Source organism: Mustela lutreola, chromosome 1 (assembly GCF_030435805.1).
Source record: "Mustela lutreola isolate mMusLut2 chromosome 1, mMusLut2.pri, whole genome shotgun sequence".
NCBI lineage: Eukaryota > Metazoa > Chordata > Mammalia > Carnivora > Mustelidae > Mustela > Mustela lutreola.
This window is the reverse complement of record NC_081290.1, coordinates 194,756,346-194,780,025: the sequence shown is the minus strand read 5'-3', so window position 1 is coordinate 194,780,025 and position 23,680 is coordinate 194,756,346. Positions and strand designations below refer to the sequence as shown.

The following is a 23,680-nucleotide window of genomic DNA, read 5'->3' as shown; positions in this document are numbered from 1 at the left end:
GAAAAGCAAATGGGAGAAGAGTTTCCTGTGTGTAAATGTTCGAAATATTGTAAGAATATACCCTTTAACCAATGTAAGGAAAAATATTCTAACATTTGAGTTATTAGAAATGGAATGAGCTATTTGTTACTAATGATAAATTACACTCAACCATAAACCAGATGATGGCACTGGAGGCACTGGAGAAAAGATTTCCTTAACTGAATTTGTAATAAAGTACAAAAATCCACCCTTTTGCCTCTCTCCACCCTTAGTTCTTGTATCCTCTTCCTCTGCCACAAACGACTTGGCTTCTTTTAGTTCCTGGAATATGTCATATCTTCTCAGCGGTTGACCTTCTTATTTGCTATTTTTTCACATGAAATGGCTCCACCAAACCTTTGTCTCTCTGTTGTCTGTTAAATATTGTTTTTCTTTTCAAATCTCATTTAAATTGAAGTAATTATGGAAAATTTCTCCAATTATTTATAATTGATTGGACCTTTCAATGAAATTATCAGAAAACTGCCATTTCCAAACAGCACATTTTCAGACTTGCACTACACTGTAAGTCCGATGATGGACCATATCAAACGTATTCTCCTTTGTGTCCCAAGTCAAGAGCACAATGTTTGGCACATTATAAAAGGGTTGAAATAGCATTTTATGAACTGGTCAATCCATACATGTATTGAGGAATTTTTGCCTAAATTTCAAAGTAATTACTTCTAGACTTTAGTAGGTCTCAGGTCACAGGCTGAGATGAGCACACTCACCTTTCTTCTTCCTAGAAACCTCAATGCCAAGAGGAGAATGCACTCATTCTTGGTGCTGGGAGTCTGCTCCAAGTGCTCTCTTGGAGAACTGAAAGAACTGCTGCTGCTTTCAGTGTTGAGAGGGCAGGCACAGCCACTGGTCTCAGAGCCCCCTTCAAACCTGGCTTGTGTCACCAGCCAGCATCTCTAACTGTAGGTCTCCAATCTGTGTTTCTCCAGCTTCAGGATAGCAAACTCCTCCCCTCCTCTGAACGATTCAGATTGCTGTGCTCTGAAGGTTGGTCTCAGATGTAGGCATACCAGGCACCAAATGACCTGGAGACAAATACTCTGGAGGATTTCCATGTCTCAGGGAACAAGCTCTTGAGAAAAGAAGCAGTTGCAATTGTCATTTTCCAGTTATGTTAACTTGTCCTTCCAGAGGGACTCTGGTCAATTCTGAATTTGTCAATTAGCGCTAAAGATTTGTCCATAGGATCACCTGAGGATTTTTTCTTTTAAATGTAGATTCTGATCCAGCAGGTCTGAGTGGGATTTCAGCTTATGTATTTCTTACAAACTCCTAGCCTGGGCTTTTGGTTCATAGTCCCCACTGTGAATAGCAGGATTTAGAGAATCTAAAGATAAGATACTGACAAGGTATCTTATGCCGAATAGGGTTACAAATTTTAAAATAATGAATTAAATCATTAATTCCTTGCACAAAATATGTTTATTTTATGCTTAAGTAGGTCATATGCTTACTTGATTCAAAAGTCTAATCTATGTACAATTGAATTTTGAGGTTAGGGGACAAGAATTCAGAATATTGATATAATATTTGCTTTTTTGGTGGTCTTTGTTATTAATAATCTCACTTGCTAACTTGTGCATTTAAAGAAAGTATTTTATTATTAAGCATCTCTGTTTCATATTGCTTTTTCTTTCTTATATGTTTTCACACAGTTTTTTCACAAACAGGAATATTTGAAAACATATCAATATGAATCAAGGTAAATTGGATGCTCACAAGAGAAGGGAAATTCTTAAAATATGGCTAAATATATCAGGTTTAATTCTCTTTAAAGGAGTTTAAGGTTGGGTTACATTAGATGCACATTTTAGATGTACATTTCAAAACATCAAAAGTTTTATTTTTAATCTCAATACCTAGGGTGCACTCCATATCAATTACATCAAAATTTTAAAGTCTGATGTCAGATATCAATATTTGCTAAAAGATTCTCAAACTTTAATGTGTACAGGAATAACCCAGGGAACTTACTCAAATGCAGATTCTGAAATAGTAAATATAGTGTATGGCTTAAGATTATGCATTTTTAACCAAGTCTCAGGCTGGACTATGGACCACCTTAGGAACTAAGTGATAGATGATCTCGTATTGCAAATCCCTCCCACTATAATTGTTTCAGATGCAAGCAAGATCCCACATGTCCACGCATCACAAATCTTCTTTTAGCTTTGGAACAGCAGTGGCTGCAGGATTCTGGGATTTTTATGGGAGAATATTATGGGCTGAGAAAGCCACCTTACAGATGAGCAGACTTAGACTGTTTCCTTAGTGTGCTGAATAAAGGTAGTGGGAAGAGAGCTGGAACTGGGTTAAAGTCAGACATGGGAAGGGTATGAACAGATCTTTCTATAAAGGATTGTACAATAATGAAAATTATTGAGATTCATAGAAGCTCATTTTCCATTCTGGGAGGATATATGTACTGATTCAGGAGAGAATACATATATAAAGAAAGAGAAATGAGGAGACAGGAAGTTGGGATGTTACCAAGGCTTACATGTCCCAGTTGTGTTGCTGTGAATTGTTACCTAGGGTTAGTGAGCACCATCTTGAGAGTTCTACTATCCTCCTATCTAGTAATCCAAATGAGAATTGTGTGTTCACCCTCATACTCTCCTGTACCTTCGACTCACCTTGATTCAACCATGTCTGAACAATCTACTTTTCAAAAATCTCTTGAAAGACTCCTTCCTTCTAGCTCCATTGTCACTGCATACAGTTTCTTTCTTAGAACAATCAAATGGCTGCTGATGAGTCTTGATTCAGCCTTAATGTCTCCCTACCCATCTTTCACAACACCTTAAGTGTGATACTACTAACATGTAAAACTAATTGCTTCACTCCCTGCTTTAAAAACGTTTAGAAGGGGTGCCTGGGTAGCTCAGTGGCTTAAAGCCTCTTCCTTTGGCTCAGGTCATGATCTCAGTGTCCTGGGATCCAGCCCCGCATCAGGCTCTCTGCTCAGTAGGGAGCCTGCTTCTCTCTCTCTCTCTGCCGGCCTCTCTGCCTACTTGTGATCTCTGTTAAATAAATAAAATATTTAAAATAAAATAAAATTAAATTAAAACATTTAGCAGCTCCCATCACTAAAATAAGAAGTGATGGGGGATCCTGAGTGGCTCAGTTGGTTAAGCTTCTGACTTCAGCTCAGGTCATTATCCCTGAGTCCTGAAATGGAGCCCCACATCAAGCTCCCTGCTCAGTGGGGAGTCTGCTTCTTCCTTTCGCTTTGCCCATCACCTCACACCACTTGTGCTCTCTCTCTCTCTGATATAAATAAATAAAAATCTTTTAAAAATTTTTTATAAAAGAGTGTTGTCTTGTAGTGATCCAGAGGTGATTCATGAGATGTCCTCTGTCTACTTCTCTCTTTTAGTAGCTTTACATATTACCCAAAATATGACATGACCTTCTGGTCTGTAGAGGTTTTCCCCCTCTTTCTTGAAGAGATCATTACCTTTCATTTAATCTGTATTTTATATAAGAGCTGTCGCTCCAGTAATTCAAGGGTCTACCCACCAGGACTCTTTTTGTTTGTCCTGTGTGAGCCCAGTTGTGTCTGTTGGGCAGAGCACTGGACTTGGACTCATGCCTAAGACAGGAGCTGCAACTGAAGCCATTTTAGTGATTTTCCCTTCCACTTTTTTTTTTTTTTTTTTTTGACTGATGAAAAAGTCAAATAAAAACTGTGAGGACTTTTTGAAAACGAATGCTTGACATCACTGAATGAACAGATAATGGAATACAAAGATGGTAAAGATATATCTTTCTGTCCTAGATTTTGAAAGTATAGGTAAACACTGCAACTTGTTCTATCAGCACACAGGCCATTGACCTGACAACAATGAGGTGGAGGGTTTGACCTGGGAAGAGACAAAGGACAACTGAGTGTTCCAGAATATTATGTAAATCCATCCCTACAAGATGTTCAAGGCCCAAAAACAGAAGAACAAAATATGGAAGGACAGAAGAGATGTTTCAAAGAAAAAGCTGACATGAAATGGCAACTCTTTCTCAATTATTGGGTGAAAGAGCAGGAACTGCCTGAATATGACACAACTGAGCAAGATATTTGGCTTCTGTAGCATTTACTTCATACTCAGCTGCAGCATCACTGGTATAAAGATAAGACAAAGTTGTTTGCACTGCTTTTATAAAAAAAAATGTTGTCCTCAAGTGTAATAACTTGAAACTCTATGATGAGAATGAGACTCTAGAATGAGTCTCCATATTTGCTATTTTCTGGCTTTGATCAGTACAGGTTTGAAAGATTTTGATTGTTTTCATTGTAGTAAATGAAATAAAAGTGAAAATAGCATTGAAATTCTAGGAAAATATCAGTCACATAGGGAACTGGGAATGATGTATGTATAGAAGGAAATTCTCAGGATGTCTTAGACCTATCTACAGGCACCTAGGACCAAAGTACTACTCTGAATAAAATTGTGCGTCCTGGAGTCAATTTTTTCAGGCTGATTATTTATTATGTTTGGGACCAGGGCAATTAACCAAACTAAATAAACTTCTATTTCCTCATTTTTCAAAGAGAAATAATACTAGGGCCTTCCCTGAGGGAATACTGTAAATATTAAATAAGGTTATTCACTTAAAGGGCTGGGCACACTTGTTGATATTTCATAAACTCTCAGTAACAATTACAATTATTATCTTCATTATCATCATCATCATTCTTATTATTTGTGTTATCATTCATTAAAAATAAAACTAAGGTTCCTTTCATACTCGAGTCTTTGATTTTATTCTTAGTATTTCTCCACTCATAATCACTCCAATAAGCCTCAAAGGAGTGGTCTGGAGCAGAATTTAGGAGATGTGTTATATGGGAGAGTGTCATTGAATTTCCCAACATTTGAACAATAAACTTAACATGTTACATATATTAGCAAATTAAAAAACTGTTTCTAACATGACATCATGATATTGATTCTATTCCTGAACACTTTCTACTCTCCAGAATTTTCTTCAGGGCAAATTTGACATCCTTATTCCGCAGGCTATAGATCAGGGGGTTCAGCATGGGCACAATGGTGGTATAAAACACGGAGGACACTTTCCCTTGGTCCATGGATCCCACAGATGATGGCTGCAGGTACATGAAGGCAGCAGATCCATAGAAAACAGCCACAGCTGTGATGTGCGAGCTGCAGGTGCTGAAGGCTTTGGACCTGCCCTCAGTGGAGCGGATGCGGAGGATGCTGGAGAGGATGAAGACGTAGGAGGCAAGGATTGTTAAGGCAGGAGTCAAGATGTTAAATGCACTCAAGACTAGGACCAGTAATTCATTGACGTAGATGTTGGAACAGGACAGCTTCAAGAGTGGGAAGAGATCACAGAAATAATGGTTAACCACATTGCTCTTGCAGAAAAGGAGTCTCATCATGAAGCCCGTGTGGATTGTAGATCCAATGATGCCCAAACTATAAACTCCTACTGTGAGCCAGAAGCAGAAGTGGGAAGACATGATGACATTGTAAAGCAGGGGATTACAGATGGCAGCATAGCGGTCATAAGCCATTACAGCCAGCATGTGACACTCTGCAATAGCAAAAACAAGGAAGAAATAGAGCTGAGTCATGCATTCAGGGTAGGAGATGACATTCACTTCTGTCACAAAGTTCACCAACATTTTGGGGGTAATGACAGTGGAATGGCAGAGATCAATGAAAGACAAGCTACTGAGGAAGTAGTACATGGGGGTGTGCAAGTGGGCACTGAGCCATATCAGCATGATCATGCCCAAGTTCCCCACCACCGTGACCACATAGATTCCTAGGAAGAGGAAGAAAAGGGGCAGCTGGAGTTCTGGTTTCTCTGTTAGCCCAGCAAGGATGAAGTCAGTCACTGTAGAGTGATTTCCAGGGTCCATTATCTCCATAACAGATCCTAAGTTTAAAAGAGAGAAAATGAAATTCTGTGTAGATGTGTGTGTATTTGAGTGTGTACACAGGTGTTTGTGTGAGTATATGTGAGGAAAATAATTTCGTGGAGATCATGATTTTGTTCCTGACTAGAGGAGATTCATAAAGCAGGAATATCTTGAGTCTTTACTGCTCATCAGTGACTCTGGTTGAACGGCAGAAGGAATTATAGACTTCAAGAACCTCATAATTAAGATATTTCCTAACTTGTTAAGAGAAAACACCAATTTCTATATTTTTTAAGTCAATCAGAAGGGACATTACTACTTTTATTTCTGAGGACTCTTTCTTCTCCTATGTTCTATATGTATATTATATTAATGTCATGCTTGTCAAATGACAGTTTCAACTTATTCAGAATAGCATATGTTTTCTATACTGAGTAAATATACGATTCATAAGTATGCAAAAACTCATTATGCTACTCTGAGGTATTTTTCTTACTAGTACCACAACTCAAAATAACTGAAGGACTGAACAGCTCCTGATATCTTTCCACTAGAGACTCTCTCCTCTATATGTCCCAGCTCTCTTCCTCTAGGCCTATCACCCCATGAGCAGAAACATAACTGCTTGACAGACATCGTGCTGCTATTTCAACAGCTTTTCCCAGAACAAGGAACCATTCCCCCTTCTAATTTAGTCGTCCCAATGTGTAATGTAATGGCTTAAAGGGAGGCCATGTATTCATTCCACCTATGTGACCAGGGGTACAGTGGTCTATGACTGGTCTAAGCAATTTGGATTTCATGGTTGAAGTGGTGGAGGTCAGAAAATTATTCATATTCTCAAAATGTAAGAAGGGTTTTTTAAAACAAACTCTAGGTGTTACTTATGCTGGTCTTCTCTTAAGTCACGTATTTTGCCTGTGTTCTCTATAGAATTCCAAGGTGGTGAAGATGTGGATTACTAGTACGTGTGCAAATACACTTAGAAATTTTAGGTTATTCAGCCTATACTAATCTAGAATATGACATGTTTTTGTTTTTTTTTTTAAAAAGATTAATGTCACTTTAGTTTAGATTTGAAAAGAAAATGAGTAGATTCAGGGAAACTGACTGGCTCAGCTTAACAGCTGAGTGTCTGCCTTTTGCTCAGATCCTGATCCCCCGGGGTCCTGGGGTCAAGCCCTGCATCGGGCTTCCTGCATGGCAGCAGTCTGCTTCTCCCTTTCCCTCTGTGCCTACCCCCTGCCCTGCTCCTGCTCTCTCTCACTTGCTCTTTCTCAAGTAAATAAATAACATCTTTTTTTTTAAAAAAAAGAAAGAAAAAGGAAAATGGAACAGTCTAGAAAATGTAAATTCTTAATCTTACGTATCTTTCAAGCAACAGTTGGAGTCGTGTTTTTAGTTGTTTATACTTTATGTGATAGTAGAAAAATTGGCAAACTGCAGAAAGAATGATCTAGAAATTTTTCATTTTAATAATGGCTCAAATAACAAGATATTTTGCTAGCAAAACAGATTCATGTGGCACATGGCAGGTTCCTCAATCTTCAACAGATTGCTTTAGTTAGGAAGCACCATACTTAACTGCCCATGTCTCCAAAAGAATGAAATAAAACTGCTTGAAACTCTGGAGAGAAATTTTTGGTTTCACAACAAAGATAACAGTCTCTGAAATACCTTGAGCTTATCATCAGAAATGTTTGAACGTAGCCTAAATAACCACTTTCCAAGCTGATTTTGTTTAAGGACTCAAGCGCCTGATGGGTGATTGGATTAAACCATCCTATCACCTCTTCCAGTTCTACTGTTTTTCTAATTCGAGTAGGTCTTGACTATTAAGTTACACAAGATGGATTGTAATCTCCACTCAACCCCAAATTTGCTATACCACTTTGGGATAATTATATCCACTCTACGACCCTCTGAAAAACAAAAATGCTATTATCTGTCTCCAGTGAAAACTAACTTAAATGATGCCTACAAGATGCTGAGCACAGTTCCTGGCTCCTGGTAAGAACTTAAGAATTTCAATGTTATTTTAATTTTAATCTTTAGAGTTTTGCTCTGTCTTATCTTTTATTTGACCAACATTTTCATCCTTTAATGAGGACCAAACTTAATTTTTTTTTCCCCCTCAGGACATCTTGTTGCTCCTTCTGGCATTAAGACATACAAAAATAAAGAGATTTTAAAATTTTCACTCAATATTGACTTCCTAAAATCACCAATATTTTTTTATAGTTTTAAAATAAAGTCCAAGCCAATTTCCTTGTCATTCAAAGATTTATATCATCTGGCAACAAAAAGAAAAGTTTTCTTATTTATTTCCCAGCAAGTATCACATGATTTAGTTGTTTCACAAAAAAGAATTAGTAGACTCCCATCATATTGTTTTAGCTCTTTTTTTTTTTTTTTTTTTTTTTTTTTTTTCATTTATTCTCTGTGTCCTGTGAAATCTGTTTACTGGTTAGGGCCCTTTAGTTAAGGGCTCCAATAGTGAAAGCTCCAGTGCACTGGGAGGGAGCTAGAGGAGAGAATTCTAAAATTTTAAGTTACAGACCAAGACATGTTTAGACATATCCCTCTTCCTCCCCATGTATAATTTTCTCTTTCATCCCTCTGAAGGGAAAATATCTCTAATGATGCTGGCAGATAGTTCTGAGTACTAACCTTGCAAGACTTCATGGTGCCGAGGGGGCCTTGGATTAAAAGCCTTCATGGCAATAATTTGGGGCAATAATTTGATCCTCATCTCTACTGAAGCCAATTCCCTTCTACACAGGTTAGTTCATACGTTGATTTTTTTATACTAGGTAGGGATGCCAAGAGTCCAATTAGGAACAAGTTATGATTATCGTCTCCCACTAGTGCCTCATCCCATGAGTATCAACCTTTGGGAAAAGAAACAATCAGAATTTTTCTTTTTCCCTATTGGTTTTCAAGTGTTTGCTAGTGCCACATAAGTGAGATTTATTGTTCTTGTTAAATTATGGATTAAAAACAATAAAGTATTAGATTTTGTTAGTGTTTCAGTGGATTTCACTCCAAGCTATTTAAAAGTTTAAAAATTCATGGAACTTTATAAACATACCCTAAAGGAATTTTCTGAACTGATGTCCCAAAAAGGATAACAGAAATATGATGGGTGCCACATATATGAGCCATATATATAATTGTAAGCTTACTAATAGATCATTAAAAAAGTTAAAAAGAAAAAAAAAGTTAAAAAGAGGTGACATTATTTCAATGACATATTTTATTTAATTCAATGTACCTAAAATATTATCATTTCTATATGTAATCAATATGATTTCACTCATATGTGGAATTGAAGAAGCAAAACAGATAAAATAGGGGAAGGGAAGGAAAAATCAAACAAGACGAAATCAGAGAGGGAGGTAAACCATAAGAGACTCTCAATCATAGGAAATAAATCGAGTGGCTGGAGGGGAGGTAGGTGGGGGGATGGGGTAAGTGGGTGATGGGCATTAATGAGGGCACATGATGTGATGAGCACTGGGCGTGGTTATAGGCAATATAAATCACTAAATTCTACCCCTGAAACTAGTTATACACTATCTGTTAACAAAACTGAATTTACATAAAAAATTAAAGAAAAAAAAAGGATAAATAGAAAATTAGGGAAAACAGTCACAGATGTAAGATTTAAAAGTTTTATTTTCATTGACTTCTACTAACTAGATTTCATGTTTTTCTCATAAAACAGCATTACTTGGGATACTTTAACTTGGGACTGGATAAAAACACCTGCTAGATATTGCCATAACTCCATGAGAAGTTCCTAACAAGTCTAACAAAGGAAGATCATGATCGATTTTCCTCTAAAATTAAGAGAGAAGTATTGAGGAACAATAATAGCTACATTAGCCCTGAGACAATCCATATGTCTTCCCAGAATTTCAGCATTTGACCATTTTGAAACTTGCATAAAACAAGACACAGTGTACTTTCCATTTTCCTACTATGAATCCTTTAGGGACGATTCAAACTTACAGGGTCAGCTTACTTCTGGCCCCAACTATTCTCTGATTGTTCTTGCTACTAAATGAGCCCTGTATATAACATTTAAACTGAGATAACCAATATCTTAAGGCAAAATAGAGTAACTACTGGTGGGATCATTTGGCTGTATTGAGTGTTCTCTTAGAATTTTTGGAAAATATCAACTCAGCTACAAGGTCTATCCTGGAGAGTATGATTCTCAAGAGCTCATAATAGTGGAATCTGAAAACTCAAGATACATATTTTAATGTGCTGTCCGTCATGCGCTATACTCCTTTCTCTTAGCATCTGTGTCCATTTAAAATCTACTTATAGGATCGGGAAACATGATTCTTTCTGGAATCCAACCTGTCTCAACTCAGAGAAATTTTTTGTGTATGTGAAATTTTGGTTTATTCTTTTTTTTTTATTATGTTCAGTTAGCCAACATATAACACATCATTAGTTTTTGAGATAGTGTTCAACGATTCATTAGTCACATAGAACACCCAGTGCTCACCAGAGAAGTTTTTACATCAAGCCCAATATTTCCGTTTCTCCCCATAAACACAGTACAGAGCTAGTTCATCATTTCATACAGGTGAGAGGCATAAGCTCTCATTATGTGCTTGTGAGATAGAAGTCTGTGGGTTGTTGCTTTACAGTCAGACTTAGAACATATTTGAGTGTTTATTTATCCAGGATTTCCCCACATGTTTGATCATCAAGTCATTGAGGGAGCTTACAGTATTTATAAAACTTATGACTGTAAAAATCTAAGCATGATTATAATGACAAAGCCATACTTCCTGAATCATCCTCCCTACACTCAGTCTTTTCCTTAAGGGACAATTTAATCTCTGCATAGCTCTGATAAACAGATTCTCTTTCATGTCTTCTTCTGAAGGTTACCTCCACAGCTCTAAATAATTCACACATCTTCTATTTCCAGATGATCGATTTCTAGTGTTATCTCCACTATTCTATGACATATGCCATCACTTTACTTAAATCATGATCACTGTCTCCCCTCTATCCTCATATCTGATGTTTTTTTTTTAAATTCTTTTCTTAGTGGCTCCTAAATCTTTAGAAAGTATTCTCAAACCTTTTTATTCATCAACTGCCCAAAATCTCTCAATTCATCCGGAGAGATTTTTATTAGAGATTTCTTATTCTATCACAGGAGTTAGTGAATCATAGTCTTTGAGGTCATAAGTCAGTGCCTCCAACTGTAGGTCTTCAGTTTGCATTTCTCTGGCTTCAGGGTAGCAAACTCCTCTTCCGCCACGGGCCCCTGAGTGGTTCTCATCACTGAGCTCTGAAGGTTGCTCCTAGTTTCAGGAGCAAGGCACCAAGCCAGGCACCAAGCAACATGGGGATAAATCCTCTTGAGGATTTCCATGTCTCAGGGTACAAGCTTTTGAGAAAAGAAGTACTTATCTTTAGCATTCCCCCGTTTGTTCTAGAGATTCTTCATCAATTCTGGTTTTATCAATTAATGATAAAGATTTTTCATAGGATCACCTGAGGATTTTTTTTTAAAGATTTTATTTATTTGTTTGACAGACAGAGATCACAAGCAGGCAGAGAGGCAGGCAGCTAGAGAGGGAGGCAGGATGCCTGCTGAGCAGAGAGCCTGATGTGGGGCTCCATCCCAGGACCTTGGGACCATGACCTGAGCAGAAGGCAGACACTTTAATCCACTGAGCCACCTAGGCGCCCCAGGATTTTTTTTTTTTTTTAAATGTAGATCATGCCCAGCAGGCCCCAGTGGGGTTTGAGATTCTGCATTTCTTACAAGCTCCCAGTCAGTGCAGTTGGTTCACAGCCCACATTGTGAATAGCTCCTTTTAGAGGATCAAGGCAAACCCTGACCAGGTATCTTTCTGTTAATGGGGACAGAATTTTAAAGTAGTGAACTGAACCATTTTTCTTACATAAGAAAATCTTATTTTATGCATAACTAGGTAATATACTTACTTGATTCAAAAGTCAGAGCTATATAAAACTGGATATTAAATGTGTAGGGTAAGAATTCAGAATTTTGACGTAATGTTTGCTTTTGTGACGTCCTCACAAAAATAATCCCACCTGCTAAATGGAATATTTAAAGAATATATTTTATTACAGGCTCCAGTGTTCCACACTAATTAATTCTCCTTTCTTATATATTTTTAATTTTTTCCCTAAAGCTGTAATAATTGGAAGCAGATTTATTACAGTATGAGTTAAGGTAAATGAGACACTCACATCAGGGGAGCTCTTATAATATATCATTAAATATATTAAGTTCAATTCTTTTTTTATTAATTAATTTATTTTCAGAAAAACAATATTCATTATTTTACACCACACCCAGTGCTCCATGAAATCCGTGCCCTCTATAATACCCACAACCTGGTACCCCAACCTCCCACACCCTGCCACTTCAAACACCTCAGGTTGTTTTTCAGAGTCCATAGGCTCTCATGATTCACCTCCCCTTCCAATTTATCCCAACTCCCTTCTCCTCCCTAACACCCCTTGTCCTCCATGATATTTGTTATGCTCCACAAATAAGTGAAACCATCTGATCATTGACTCTCTCTGCTTGACTTATTTCACTCAGCATAATCTCTTCCAGTCCCGTCCATGTTGCTACAAAAGTTGGGTATTCATCCTTTCTGATGGAGGCATAATACTCCATAGTGTATATGGACCACATCTTCCTTATCCATTCATCTGTTGAAGGGCATCTTGGTTCTTTCCATAGTTTGGCGACCGTGGCCATTGCTGCTATAAACATTGGGGTACAGATGGCCCTTCTTTTCACTACATCTGTATCGTTGGGGTAAATACCCAGGAGTGCAATTGCAGGGTCATAGGGAAGCTCTATTTTTAATTTCTTGAGGAATCTCCACACTGTTCTCCAAAGTGGCTGCACCAACTTGCATTCCCACCGACAACATGTGTTGGAGAGGATGTGGAGAAAGGGTTCCCTTTCTCCACATCCTCTCCAACACATGTTGTTTCCTGTTTTGTTAATTTTAGCCATTCTAACTGGTGTAAGGTGATATCTCAATGTGGTTTTAATTTGAATCTCCCTGAGGGCTAGTGATGATGAACATTTTTTCATGTGTCTGATAGTCATTTGTATGTCTTCATTGGAGAAGTGTCTGTTCATATCTTCTTCCCATTTTTTGATATGTTTGCCTGTTCTGTGTGTGTTGAGTTTGAGGAGTTCATTATAGATCCTGGATATCAACCTTTTGTCTGTACTGTCATTTGCAAATATCTTCTCCCATTCCATGGGTTGCCTCTTTATTTTATTGACTGTTTCCTTTGCTGTGCAGAAGCTTTTGATTTTGATGAAGTCCCAAAAGTTTATTTTCGCTTTTGTTTCCTTTGCCTTTGGAGACATATCTTGAAAGAAGTTGCTGTGGCTGATATCAAAGAGATTACTGCCTATGTTCTCCTCTAGGATTCTGATGGATTCCTGTCTCACATTGAGGTCTTTTATCCATTTTGAGTTTATCTTTGTGTACGGTGTAAGAGAATGGTCGAGTTTCATTCTTCTACATATAGCTGTCCAGTTTTCACACCACCATTTATTGAAGAAACTTCTTTCCACTGTATATTTTTTCCTGTTTTGTAGAAGATTAATTGACCATAGAGTAGAGGGTCCATATCTGGGCTCTCTACTCTGTTCCACTGGTCTAGGTGTCTGTTTTTATGCCAGTACCATGTTGTATTGGTGATCACAGCTTTGTAATAAAGTTTGAAATCAGGTAACGTGATGCCCCCAGCTTTATTTTTGTTTTTCAACATTTCCTTAGCGATTCCGGGTCTCTTCTGATTCCATACAAATTTTTGGACTATTTGCTCCAGCTCTTTGAAGAATACCAGTGGAATATTGATCAGAATGGCATTAAAAGTATAGATTGCTTTAGGCAGTATAGACATTTTAACAATATTTATTCTTCCGATCCAAAAGCATGATGTGTTCTTCCATCTTTTTGTGTCTTCTTCAATTTCCTTCATGAGTGTTCTGTAGTTCCTTGAGTACAGACCTTTACCCCTTTGGTTAGGTTTACTCCCAGGTATCTTATGGTTCTTGGTGCTATAGTAAATGGAATAGATTCTCTAATTTCCCTTTCTGTATTTTCATTGTTAGTGTATAAGAAAGCCACTGATTTCTGCACATTGACTTTGTATCCTGCCACATTGCTGAATTGCTGTATGAGTTCTAGTAGTTTGGGGGTGGAGTCTTTTGGGCTTTCCATATAAAGAATCCTGTCATCTGCGAAGAGAGAGAGTTTGACTTCTTCATTGCCAATTTGGATACCTTTTATTTCTCTTTGTTGTCTGATTGCTGTTGCTAGAAATTCTAATACTATGTTGAACAAGAGTGGTGAGAGTGGGCATCCTTGTCTTGTTCCTGTTCTCAACGGGAAGGCTGCAAGCGTTTTCCCATTGAGGATGATATTTGCTGTGGGTCTTTCATAGATAGATTTGATGAAGTTCAGGAATGTTCCCTCTATCCCTGTACTTTAAAGCGTTTTAAACAGGAACGGATGCTGGATTTTGTCAAATGCTTTTTCTGCATCAATTGAGAGGACTATGTGGTTCTTCTCTCTTCTCATATTAATTTGTTGTATCACATTGATTTGTGAATGTTGAACCATCCTTGTAGCCCAGGGATGAATCCCACCTGGTCATGGTGGATAATCTTTTTAATGTGCTGTTGGATCCTGTTGGCTAGGATCTTGTTGAGAATCTTAGCATCCATATTCATCAGTGATATTGGTCTAAAATTCTCCTTTTTGGTAGGGTCTTTGCCTGGCTTGGAGATCAGGGTAATGCTGGCTTCATAGAAAGAGTCTGGAAGTTTTCCTTCTGCTTCAATTTTTTGAAACAGCTTCAGGAGAATAGGTGTTATTTCTTCTTTGAAAGTTTGGTAGAATTCCCCAGGGAATCCATCAGGTCCTGGGCTCTTGTTTTTTGGGAGGTTTTGATCACTGCTTCAATCTCGTTATTGGATATCAGTCTATTCAGGTTGTAGATTTCTTCCTGGTTCAATTTTGATAGTTTTCCAGGAATGCATGCATTTCATCTAGGTTGCTAAGCTTATTGGCATATAACTTGATAATAACCTCTGATGATTGTTTCTACTTCCTTGGTGTTCGTTGTGATCTCTCCCTTTTCATTCACAATTTTGTGAATTTGGGCTTTCTCTCTTTTCTTTTGGATTAGTGTGGCCAATGGTTTATTGATCTTATTGATTCTTTCAAAAAACCAACTTCTAGTTTCATTGATACATTCTACTGTATCTCTGGTTTCTACCTCATCGATCTCAGCTCTAATCTTGATGATTTCCCTTCTTATGTGTGGAGTTGGTTTGATTTGTTGTTGATTCTCCAGTTCTTTAAGGTGTAGAGAGAGCTGCTGTGTTCTGGATTTTTCAATTTTTTTGAGGGAGGCTTGGATGGCTCTGTATTTCCCCCTTAGGACCACCTTTGCTGTATCCCATAGGTTTTGGACCGAAGTGTCTTCATTCTCATTGGTTCCATGAATTGTTTCAGTTCTTTTTTGATCTCCTAGTTGATCCAAGCCTTCTTAAGCAAGGTGGTCTTTAGCTTCCAGGTGTTTGCGTTCCTTCTGAACTTTTCCTTCTGATTGAGCTCCAGTTTCATAGCATTGTGATCTGAGAATGTGCAGGGAATAATCTCAGTCTTTTGGTATTGGTTGAGTCCTGATTTGTGACCCAGTATATGGTCTATTCTGGAGAAGGTTCCATGTGCACTTGAGAAGAATGAGTATTCTGTTGTTTTAGGGTGGAATGTTCTTTATGTATCTATGAGGTCCATCTGGTCCAATGTGTCATTCAATGCTCTTGTTTCTTTATTGATTTTCTGCTTCGATGATCTATTTCTGAGAGAGGCGTGATAAGATCTCCTACGATTAGTGTATTCATATCAATATGACTCTTTATCTTGATTAACAGTTTTCTTAGGTAATTGGCTACTCCCATATTGGGAGCATAGATATTTACAATTGTTAGATCATCTCGGTGGATAGTTCCTTCAAGGATTATGTAGTGTCCTTCTGTATCTCTGACTACAGTCTTTAGTTTAAAGTCTAATTTATCTGATATGAGAATCGCTACCCCAGCCTTCTTTTGAGTCCCATTGGCATGAAAGATGCTTCTCCATCCCTTCACTTTCAGTCTTGGTGTATCTTTAGGTTTAAAATGGGTCCCTTGTAGACAACATATGGATGGGTCCTGTCGTTTTATCCAATCTGTAACCCTGTGCAGTTTTATGGGCGCCTTTAGGCCATTCATATTGAGAGTGATTATTGATAGATACGTTTTTATTGACTTTGAGTTACCTTTGAAGTCTTTCTTTCTGTAGACAGTCTCTATATTTCTGCTATTCTTAAGATTTTTCCTCTTTTATAGAATCCTCCTTAATATTTCCTGCAGTGTCGGCTTGGTGGTTGCATGGTCTTTTAAGCCTTGCTGGTCTTGGAAACTCTTTATCTCTCCATCCATTTTGAATGTCAGTCTTGCTGGATAAAGTATTCTTGGCTGCATGTTCTTCTCATTTAGTGCCCTGAATATATCTTCCGAGCCTTTTCTGCCTTGCCAGGTCTCTGTGGACAGGTCTGACGTTATTCTGATGGGCTTCCCTCTCTAAGTAAGGAGCCTCTTTGCCTTGGCGGCTTTCAAGAGATTATACCTACAATTATAATTCCTCAATTTGACTATCAGATGTCGTGATGTTTTTTTTTGGAATGTATAATCTTGGGTGGAGACCGTTCAGCCTCTAGTACCTGAACGCTGGTTCCATTCACGAGATTGGGAAAATTTTCATGAAGGACTTGTTCCACTATATCTTCTAGACTTCTTTCTTTCACCTCTTCTTCAGGGATCCAATAATTCTGACATTGGAACGCTTCATGGCATCATTTATTTCCCTGATTCTGTTTTCGTGGTTTCTAAGCTGTTTGTTCCAGGCTTCCTCCTGATCCTTTCTCTCTATCTGTTTGTCTTCCAGATCACTAATTCTATCTTCTTTCTCAGTTACCCTAGCTTTGAGAAAGTTTAGATTAGATTGGAACTCATTAAGGACATTGTGAACCTCCTCCCTGGTAGCTTTAAGCTCTGCCCTAACATTTGAACATCCTGTCTGGTCGCTTTCAGTTCGGCCCTAATCAATTCCATTTGGTCATCCATGGCTTTCTCCAACCTAGCTATTGCCTGGATAATTGTTAGCCTGAATTCGCTTTCCGACATATTGTCTATTTTGATAGCCGTTAGCTCTGTTGCAGAAGGTCCATCCTCTGTATTTTTCTTCTGTTGGGCATTCCTCTTCCTAGTCATTTTGGTGGAGATGACTGGACAGATGTAGCTGGATGTATCAACTGTGGTGCAGTCAAGGTGCACCCTGGAACACTTCTGAGCAATCAGGATTCCCCACCCAAACGAGAGACAAAAGAAAAGAAAAAGAAAAAAAAAATGAGAGAGAGAGACAGGAAAGAAAGAGAAGATGAAAGACAAGGTTCAGCCCAGATGTGCCCCAAGGTAAGATTTATGAAGTAGACAAAAAAAAAGAGACAAAAAGACTCATACAAGTATATGACAAGAGAAAAAATATATGTATGCAAATAAAGGAAGAACCTCGTCAAAAAGAACCCCAAGTGTAAGATTTATATGCTATCAGGACAAACAGATAAACACAGAAACACTGGTGGAAGATGGGAGAGTTCTTATAAATTCTCAGTGTGTGTGAGGAAGGTTGTTTTGATTCTTCCTGGATGTATCTTGATACCTTTGTTAAAGGACTCAGCTTTCCTAAGATAAGGGGGATTAAAAATTGGCTTACCTATAGGGGTAGTATTGATTGGGGAAAGGGGATTACTTTGAAGTTTAACTCCATATGAATATTAGAGGATAAAAATAAAAAGGAATAAACTAGACTAAACTAAACTAAAATTTTAAAAAAGGAATTCAAAAAATAAAAATGCTAAAGAAACACATAGGTGTATGTATCAAAAAGTTCAGGTTAGAAGGGTATTATGGAATTTGATGTATTGTACAGCTCGCTGTGATGGTAAATAGGTTAAAAAAAATTACCTATGTGTAAAAAAAAAAAAGACCCGGAATAGTGGGAACGAGTGAACAATACAAGTTTTCCTATGAAGTAGTGTTTGTTCTCTTGTAGTCCTTTTTTTTTTTCCTTCTTCCTTTGTTTTCTGGGGGAGGGGCCTGCCACGTGAGTTGTCAGTCAATGATGTTTCCTGAGTTGAGTCCTCCCGCCCCCCTCAAGGGGATGGGCTCTGAGGAAACTGTTTTTTTTCAGGCTTTTGTTCTCTGGTGGTTTTTATGTTTGTTCACGATTTTTTATCTCACCTTGACTGCCTTTGATGGTTTTTGTAGTTTTAGAGGAAAACAAACCGCACCCTGATCTCCCTCTCAGAGAGAAGCCTCAGCCTGGGTGCAGAGCCTAAATAAGTTCCCCCTTGGCCGCTGGCAGAGCAGGTTCCAAGTTGCAGACCCTGGGGGTGCAGGATCTTTTGCTTGTACCCAAAGCCAGGGCAGTGGCGGCTGTCTGGGAGCTCCTGACCGCCAGAGAGGTTCCAAGCATCTATCACACACTGGGATTTTGCCTCTGGCCAGGGCTGGGAGTGCCTGGTCTTGCTGGGTCTCAGAGTGCCCAGCTTGCATGCGCCTCTTTCAGGGGCAGCTATGGGTCGCGCGCGCGTCTCAGGCACTGAGAACAGGGCGCAGGTCCGAAAGCACCAGGCTGGGCTTTTGTGCACCTCTGTCAGGGAAGAGTTTGGGGCACCCGGCTTTGGCTTTGAAACAATGGCTCAGGTCAAAGAGCTCCAGCCGGGCCTTTGTAACTCTCTCAGGGGAGCATGAGGGACGTGCGCGCGTATCTCAGGCTTTGTAGCAGAGCTCCTGCATTCTGCCAACTGGTGTGGCTCCCATCCCCTCACAGGAGCTAGAACCTAGGCATTCTCGGGCACGCTGGCGGCTTAGGGACCAAGAGCTGGTTTCTCCGCCGCACTTTCTCTGCCTCAGCGCCAGGGGAGGCTGTCCTGGGACTGGGGACTTAAGCCCCTGTCCCTAGCTGCCCTGATTCCCACAATTCCCCCCCCCCCCCCCCCGTGATCCTTTGCTCTTTTGGAATGCTTTCAACCAGTCTCTAAGTTAATGCTGGTCCCCAGAAGCTGGTCCCCAGGGCACTCTCGCTCCTATTGGGGTATTACTTTCCAACCAGTTGCCTCTGGTGGCTCCCTCCCCCTTTTGTTTATCTTCTGATATCAGTCCCTTGTTCCCACTCCACTTTACCTGCCCACTGGTGGCTTCTGCCCCTGTAGAGATCCAGACATGTATAATTTTGATCTCAGGCTGATTTCATGGGTGAATGAAGTTCTTTGATAGGTAATCAGCTCACTTTGGGGTACCAGCTGAAAAGGCACCTCCTCTTATTCCCCCGCCATCTTGTCCCCCCCCCCCAAGTTCAATTCTTTTGAAAGAAGTTTACTTTTATGTTAGTGTTGGGTTACATTAGTGTGTCTCACTTATAACAGCACATTTAAAATAATCAAGGGAGGTTTTTAAAATCTCTATATCCACCTGGAACCCCGTATCAATTAAACCACAGTTTGGGGGGATGAGTTCTTATAATAATATGTTTTCTAAAACCTGTCAAACTTTTTCCCAAAAAGATTTATTTATTTATTTTTGGCAAGGGGAGAGCATGGGCACACATGCATGCACAAAGCAGGGAAGGAGCAGAGGGAGAGAATCTTCAACTAGACTTCCCACTGAGCACAGAGCCTGACATGGGACTTGATCTCACAACCCTGAGATCATGACCTGAGCTGAAATCTGGAGTTGGATACCCAGCCAACTGAGCCACCCAGGTACTCCCAAACTTGTCAAACGTCAGTGTGCACAGGAATCACCTGGGATTCTTGTTCAAAAGCAGGTCCTTGACTTAGGAAAGCCAGTGTATGGCTTGAGATAATGCATTTTAACACACTCTTAGATTTTACCCATCCTGGTGGTCTGTGGACTCCCCTCAAGGAACAACGCATCAAATGATCTCTTGTTCTGAGTCCCTTTCACTATCTATAATTCATGCAGATTCAAGCAAGGTTTTGTATGCTCACACATCACAAAGCTTCTTTCAGCTTTGGAATAGCTGTGGTTGCCAGGTTCCAGGGTGTTTATGGGAGAAACTACGTGTCCGAAATGCCACTTTGCAAGTGAGCAGACTAGATCTGCCTGTTTTCTCAGTGTGCTGAATAAAAGGAGCAGGAGCAGAGTTGGAGGAAGGGAGTTGGAGGTTAAGACAGAAACGGGAAGGGTATAAAACGACCCTTCCATAAATGATTACACAATAATGAAAATAATTGAGATTCATGGAAACCATAGTTTTCATTCTGTCAGGGTATATGTACTGATTCAGAAAATTAAATATATATGTGTGTCTATATATAATATGTGTACATATAATGTGTATATGTATACATATTTTAGAGAGAGAGAGAAACAAACAGAGAGAGTTGAGTTTTACAGGACTTATGTGACCCAATTGCCTTGCTGCCTTCAGCTCCATCCTGAGAGTTCTGTCATCATGGTCCTTCTATATAATAATTCAGACTCAAAATTTGCATTCATCCTTGCACTTTTCTGTACCTCAACGCACCTCCGTTCAGCTCTGTCTGAATGATCCATTTTTCAAAAACCTCTTGAGCGTCGCCTTCCTTTCTAGCTCCGCTGCCATTGCATGCAGTGTCTTGCTTAGAACAATCAAATGGCTGCTGACCAGTCTCGATTCAGCCTTAATGTCTTTCCATCCATCTTCCTCACCACCTTAAGTATGATACTGCTAGCATGCAAAGCTAATTGTTTCACTTGCTTAAAAAACATTCAGCAGCTCCCATCACTAAGATAGTCATGTCTTGTAGTGATCCAGATGTGATTCATGAACTGTCCTCTGTCTACTTTTCTCTTTTAGTAGCTTTACATATTACCCAAAATATGACATGATTTTCTGAGTCTGCAGAGACTTTGCCTCCCTTTTTATTGAAGAGACCATTACCTTTCATTTAATCTGTATTTTATATAGGGCCTGAAGCTGCAGTGATTCAAGGGTCTACCCACCAGCACTCTGTCCTGCACAAGTCCATTTGTGTCTACTGGACAGAGCACTGGGCTAGGAATCATGCCCAAGACAGGAGTCATAATTGTAGCTATTTTCCCTTCCTTTTCTTGGACTGATGAAAATTAAGTCACATAAAAACTATGGGGACTTTTTGAAAATGAATGTTTGACATGAATAAGCAGATAGTGGAATATAAGAGTAGTGAGATAAATATTCCTGTCCTGTATTGGATACTCAATGTAAACACTGCAACTTTTTGTATCAGGTGAATAACATAAACACAGTAACCTAAGAACACCGTTGTGACAACAATAAGGTGTATGGTTTGAATTGAGAAGAGACAGAAAACAGTTAAATATTTAGAGTATCATACAAATCCACAGTAACAAGATGTTAAAAGCCCAGAAGCAGAAAAGCAAAATATGAAAGGAAAGGCAAGATGTTTTAAAGATGAAATTGGCATGCTATGGCAATTATTTGTAAATTATGGGGAAAAGAGGATGAACCACATATAAATGGTATGACTTAGCAGGATTTTTGGCTTTCATAGGGGTTACTTCATAAAGAGCTACAGCATCACTGGTATAGAGACAAAATAATGTTGGTTGGGCTGCTTTTATATAAATCATTGCTATCAAGAATGATAACTTGAGCTTCTGTAAGGAGAGTCTACCATGTGTGAAAGATTTTGATCCTATCAAATGAAATAAAAGTGAAAATAATATTGAAGGTATCTGTAGGAAAACAGCACTCTTACATAAGAAACTGGAGATGTCATCTGTTTTTGGAAGGAAAATCTTGAGGATGTTCTAGACCTATCCACAGTTACATGAGACCAAAGCATCATTTGAGTAAAATCGTGGGTCCTGGAGCCAAACTTTCTAGGATCAATCATTTATGTTTGGGACATAGGGCATTTACTCAAAGGAATTAAGGTTCTATTTCATCTTTGAAAGAGAAGTAATACAAGGGCTTTTCCTGAGAGAAAACTAAAAACATTTGGCAAGTAAATATTATAAATAAAGTCATTCATTTAAAGTGCTGAACATAGTGCTTGATATTTCACAAAATCTTAATAATCTACAAACTACTATTATCTTCAAAAATCATCATCATCATCATCATCGTTCTTATTATTTCTGTTATCATTAAAAATAAAACCAGGGCTCCTTTCATACTCGAGAGCCTTTGATTTTATTCTTAGTATTTCTCTACTCATAATCACTCCAATAAGCTTCCAAGGAATGGCCTGGAGAAGAATGTAGGAAATGTGTTATGTGGGAGAGTATCATTGAATTTCCAAACATTTGAACAATAAACTTAACATGTTACATATATTAACAAATTAAAAACTGTTTCTGACATGACATCATATTGATTCTATTCTTGAACACTTTCTACTCTCCAGAATTTTCTTCAGGGCAAATTTGACATCCTTATTCCGCAGGCTATAGATCAGGGGGTTCAGCATGGGCACAATGGTGGTATAAAACACGGAGGACACTTTCCCTTGGTCCATGGAGCTCACAGATGATGGCTGCAGGTACATGAAGGCAGCAGATCCATAGAAGACAGCCACAGCTGAGATGTGGGAGCTGCAGGTGCTGAAGGCTTTGGACCTGCCCTCAGTGGAGCGGATGCGGAGGATGCTGGAGAGGATGAAGACGTAGGAGACAAGGATTGTTAAGGCAGGAGTCAGGATGTTAAATGCACTCAAGACTAGGACCAGTAATTCATTGACGTAGATGTTGGAACAGGACAGCTCCAAGAGTGGGAAGAGATCACAGAAATAATGGTTAACCACATTGCTCTTGCAGAAAAGGAGTCTCATCATGAAGCCCGTGTGGATTGTAGATCCAATGATGCCCAAACTATAAACTCCTACTGTGAGCCAGAAGCAGAAGTGGGAAGACATGATGACATTGTAAAGCAGGGGATTACAGATGGCAGCATAGCGGTCATAAGCCATTACAGCCAGCATGTGACACTCTGCAATACCAAAAACAAGGAAGAAATACAGCTGAGTCATGCATTCATAGTAGGGAGTGACGTTCTTTTGTGTCACAAAGTTCACCAGCATTTTGGGAGTGATGACAGTGGAATGGCAGAGATCAATGAAGGACAAATTGCTGAGGAGGTAGTACATGGGGGTGTGCAAGTGAGCACTGAGCCCTTTCAGCGTGATCATGCCCAGGTTCCCCACCATCGTGACCACATAGATTCCTAGGAAGAGGAAGAAAAGGGGCAGCTGGAGTTCTGGTTTCTCTGTTAGCCCAGCAAGGATGAAGTCAGTCACTGTAGAGTGATTTCCAGGGTCCATTATCCTCTCAAAGTGTTCTAAGCTTAAAAAACAGAAAATAAGTGTACTTGTGTGGGGTGTGTGAATGTGTATATTCATATGTATGTGTGTATGTGTGTGAGGGAGAGAATAATTTTATGGAGATCATTATTTTATCCCACATCAAAGGACATTCCTAATGCAGGTATCTCTTGAATCTCCTCTATCACTCTGGGACAACCAATGATTCCAGCTGACCAGAGGAAAATTCAAGAAACTTCTAACTAAGATATTTCCAAT

General features: G+C 39.0%; 2 protein-coding genes across 2 annotated transcripts; both read right to left on the bottom strand.

Moving 5' to 3' along the window:
- Positions 1–4,981: 4,981 nt before the first annotated feature.
- LOC131829907 (putative olfactory receptor 8G3) lies at positions 4,982–5,944 on the bottom strand. Its single transcript, XM_059172211.1, has one exon. It carries the CDS (start codon positions 5,942–5,944, stop codon positions 4,982–4,984), a length of 963 nt encoding a protein of 320 aa, XP_059028194.1.
- A 16,527-nt stretch (positions 5,945–22,471) lies between these two features.
- Positions 22,472–23,422, bottom strand: LOC131829854 (putative olfactory receptor 8G3). The gene has a single exon (XM_059172085.1). It carries the CDS (start codon positions 23,420–23,422, stop codon positions 22,472–22,474), a length of 951 nt encoding a protein of 316 aa, XP_059028068.1.
- Between the last annotated feature and the right edge of the window lie 258 nt (positions 23,423–23,680).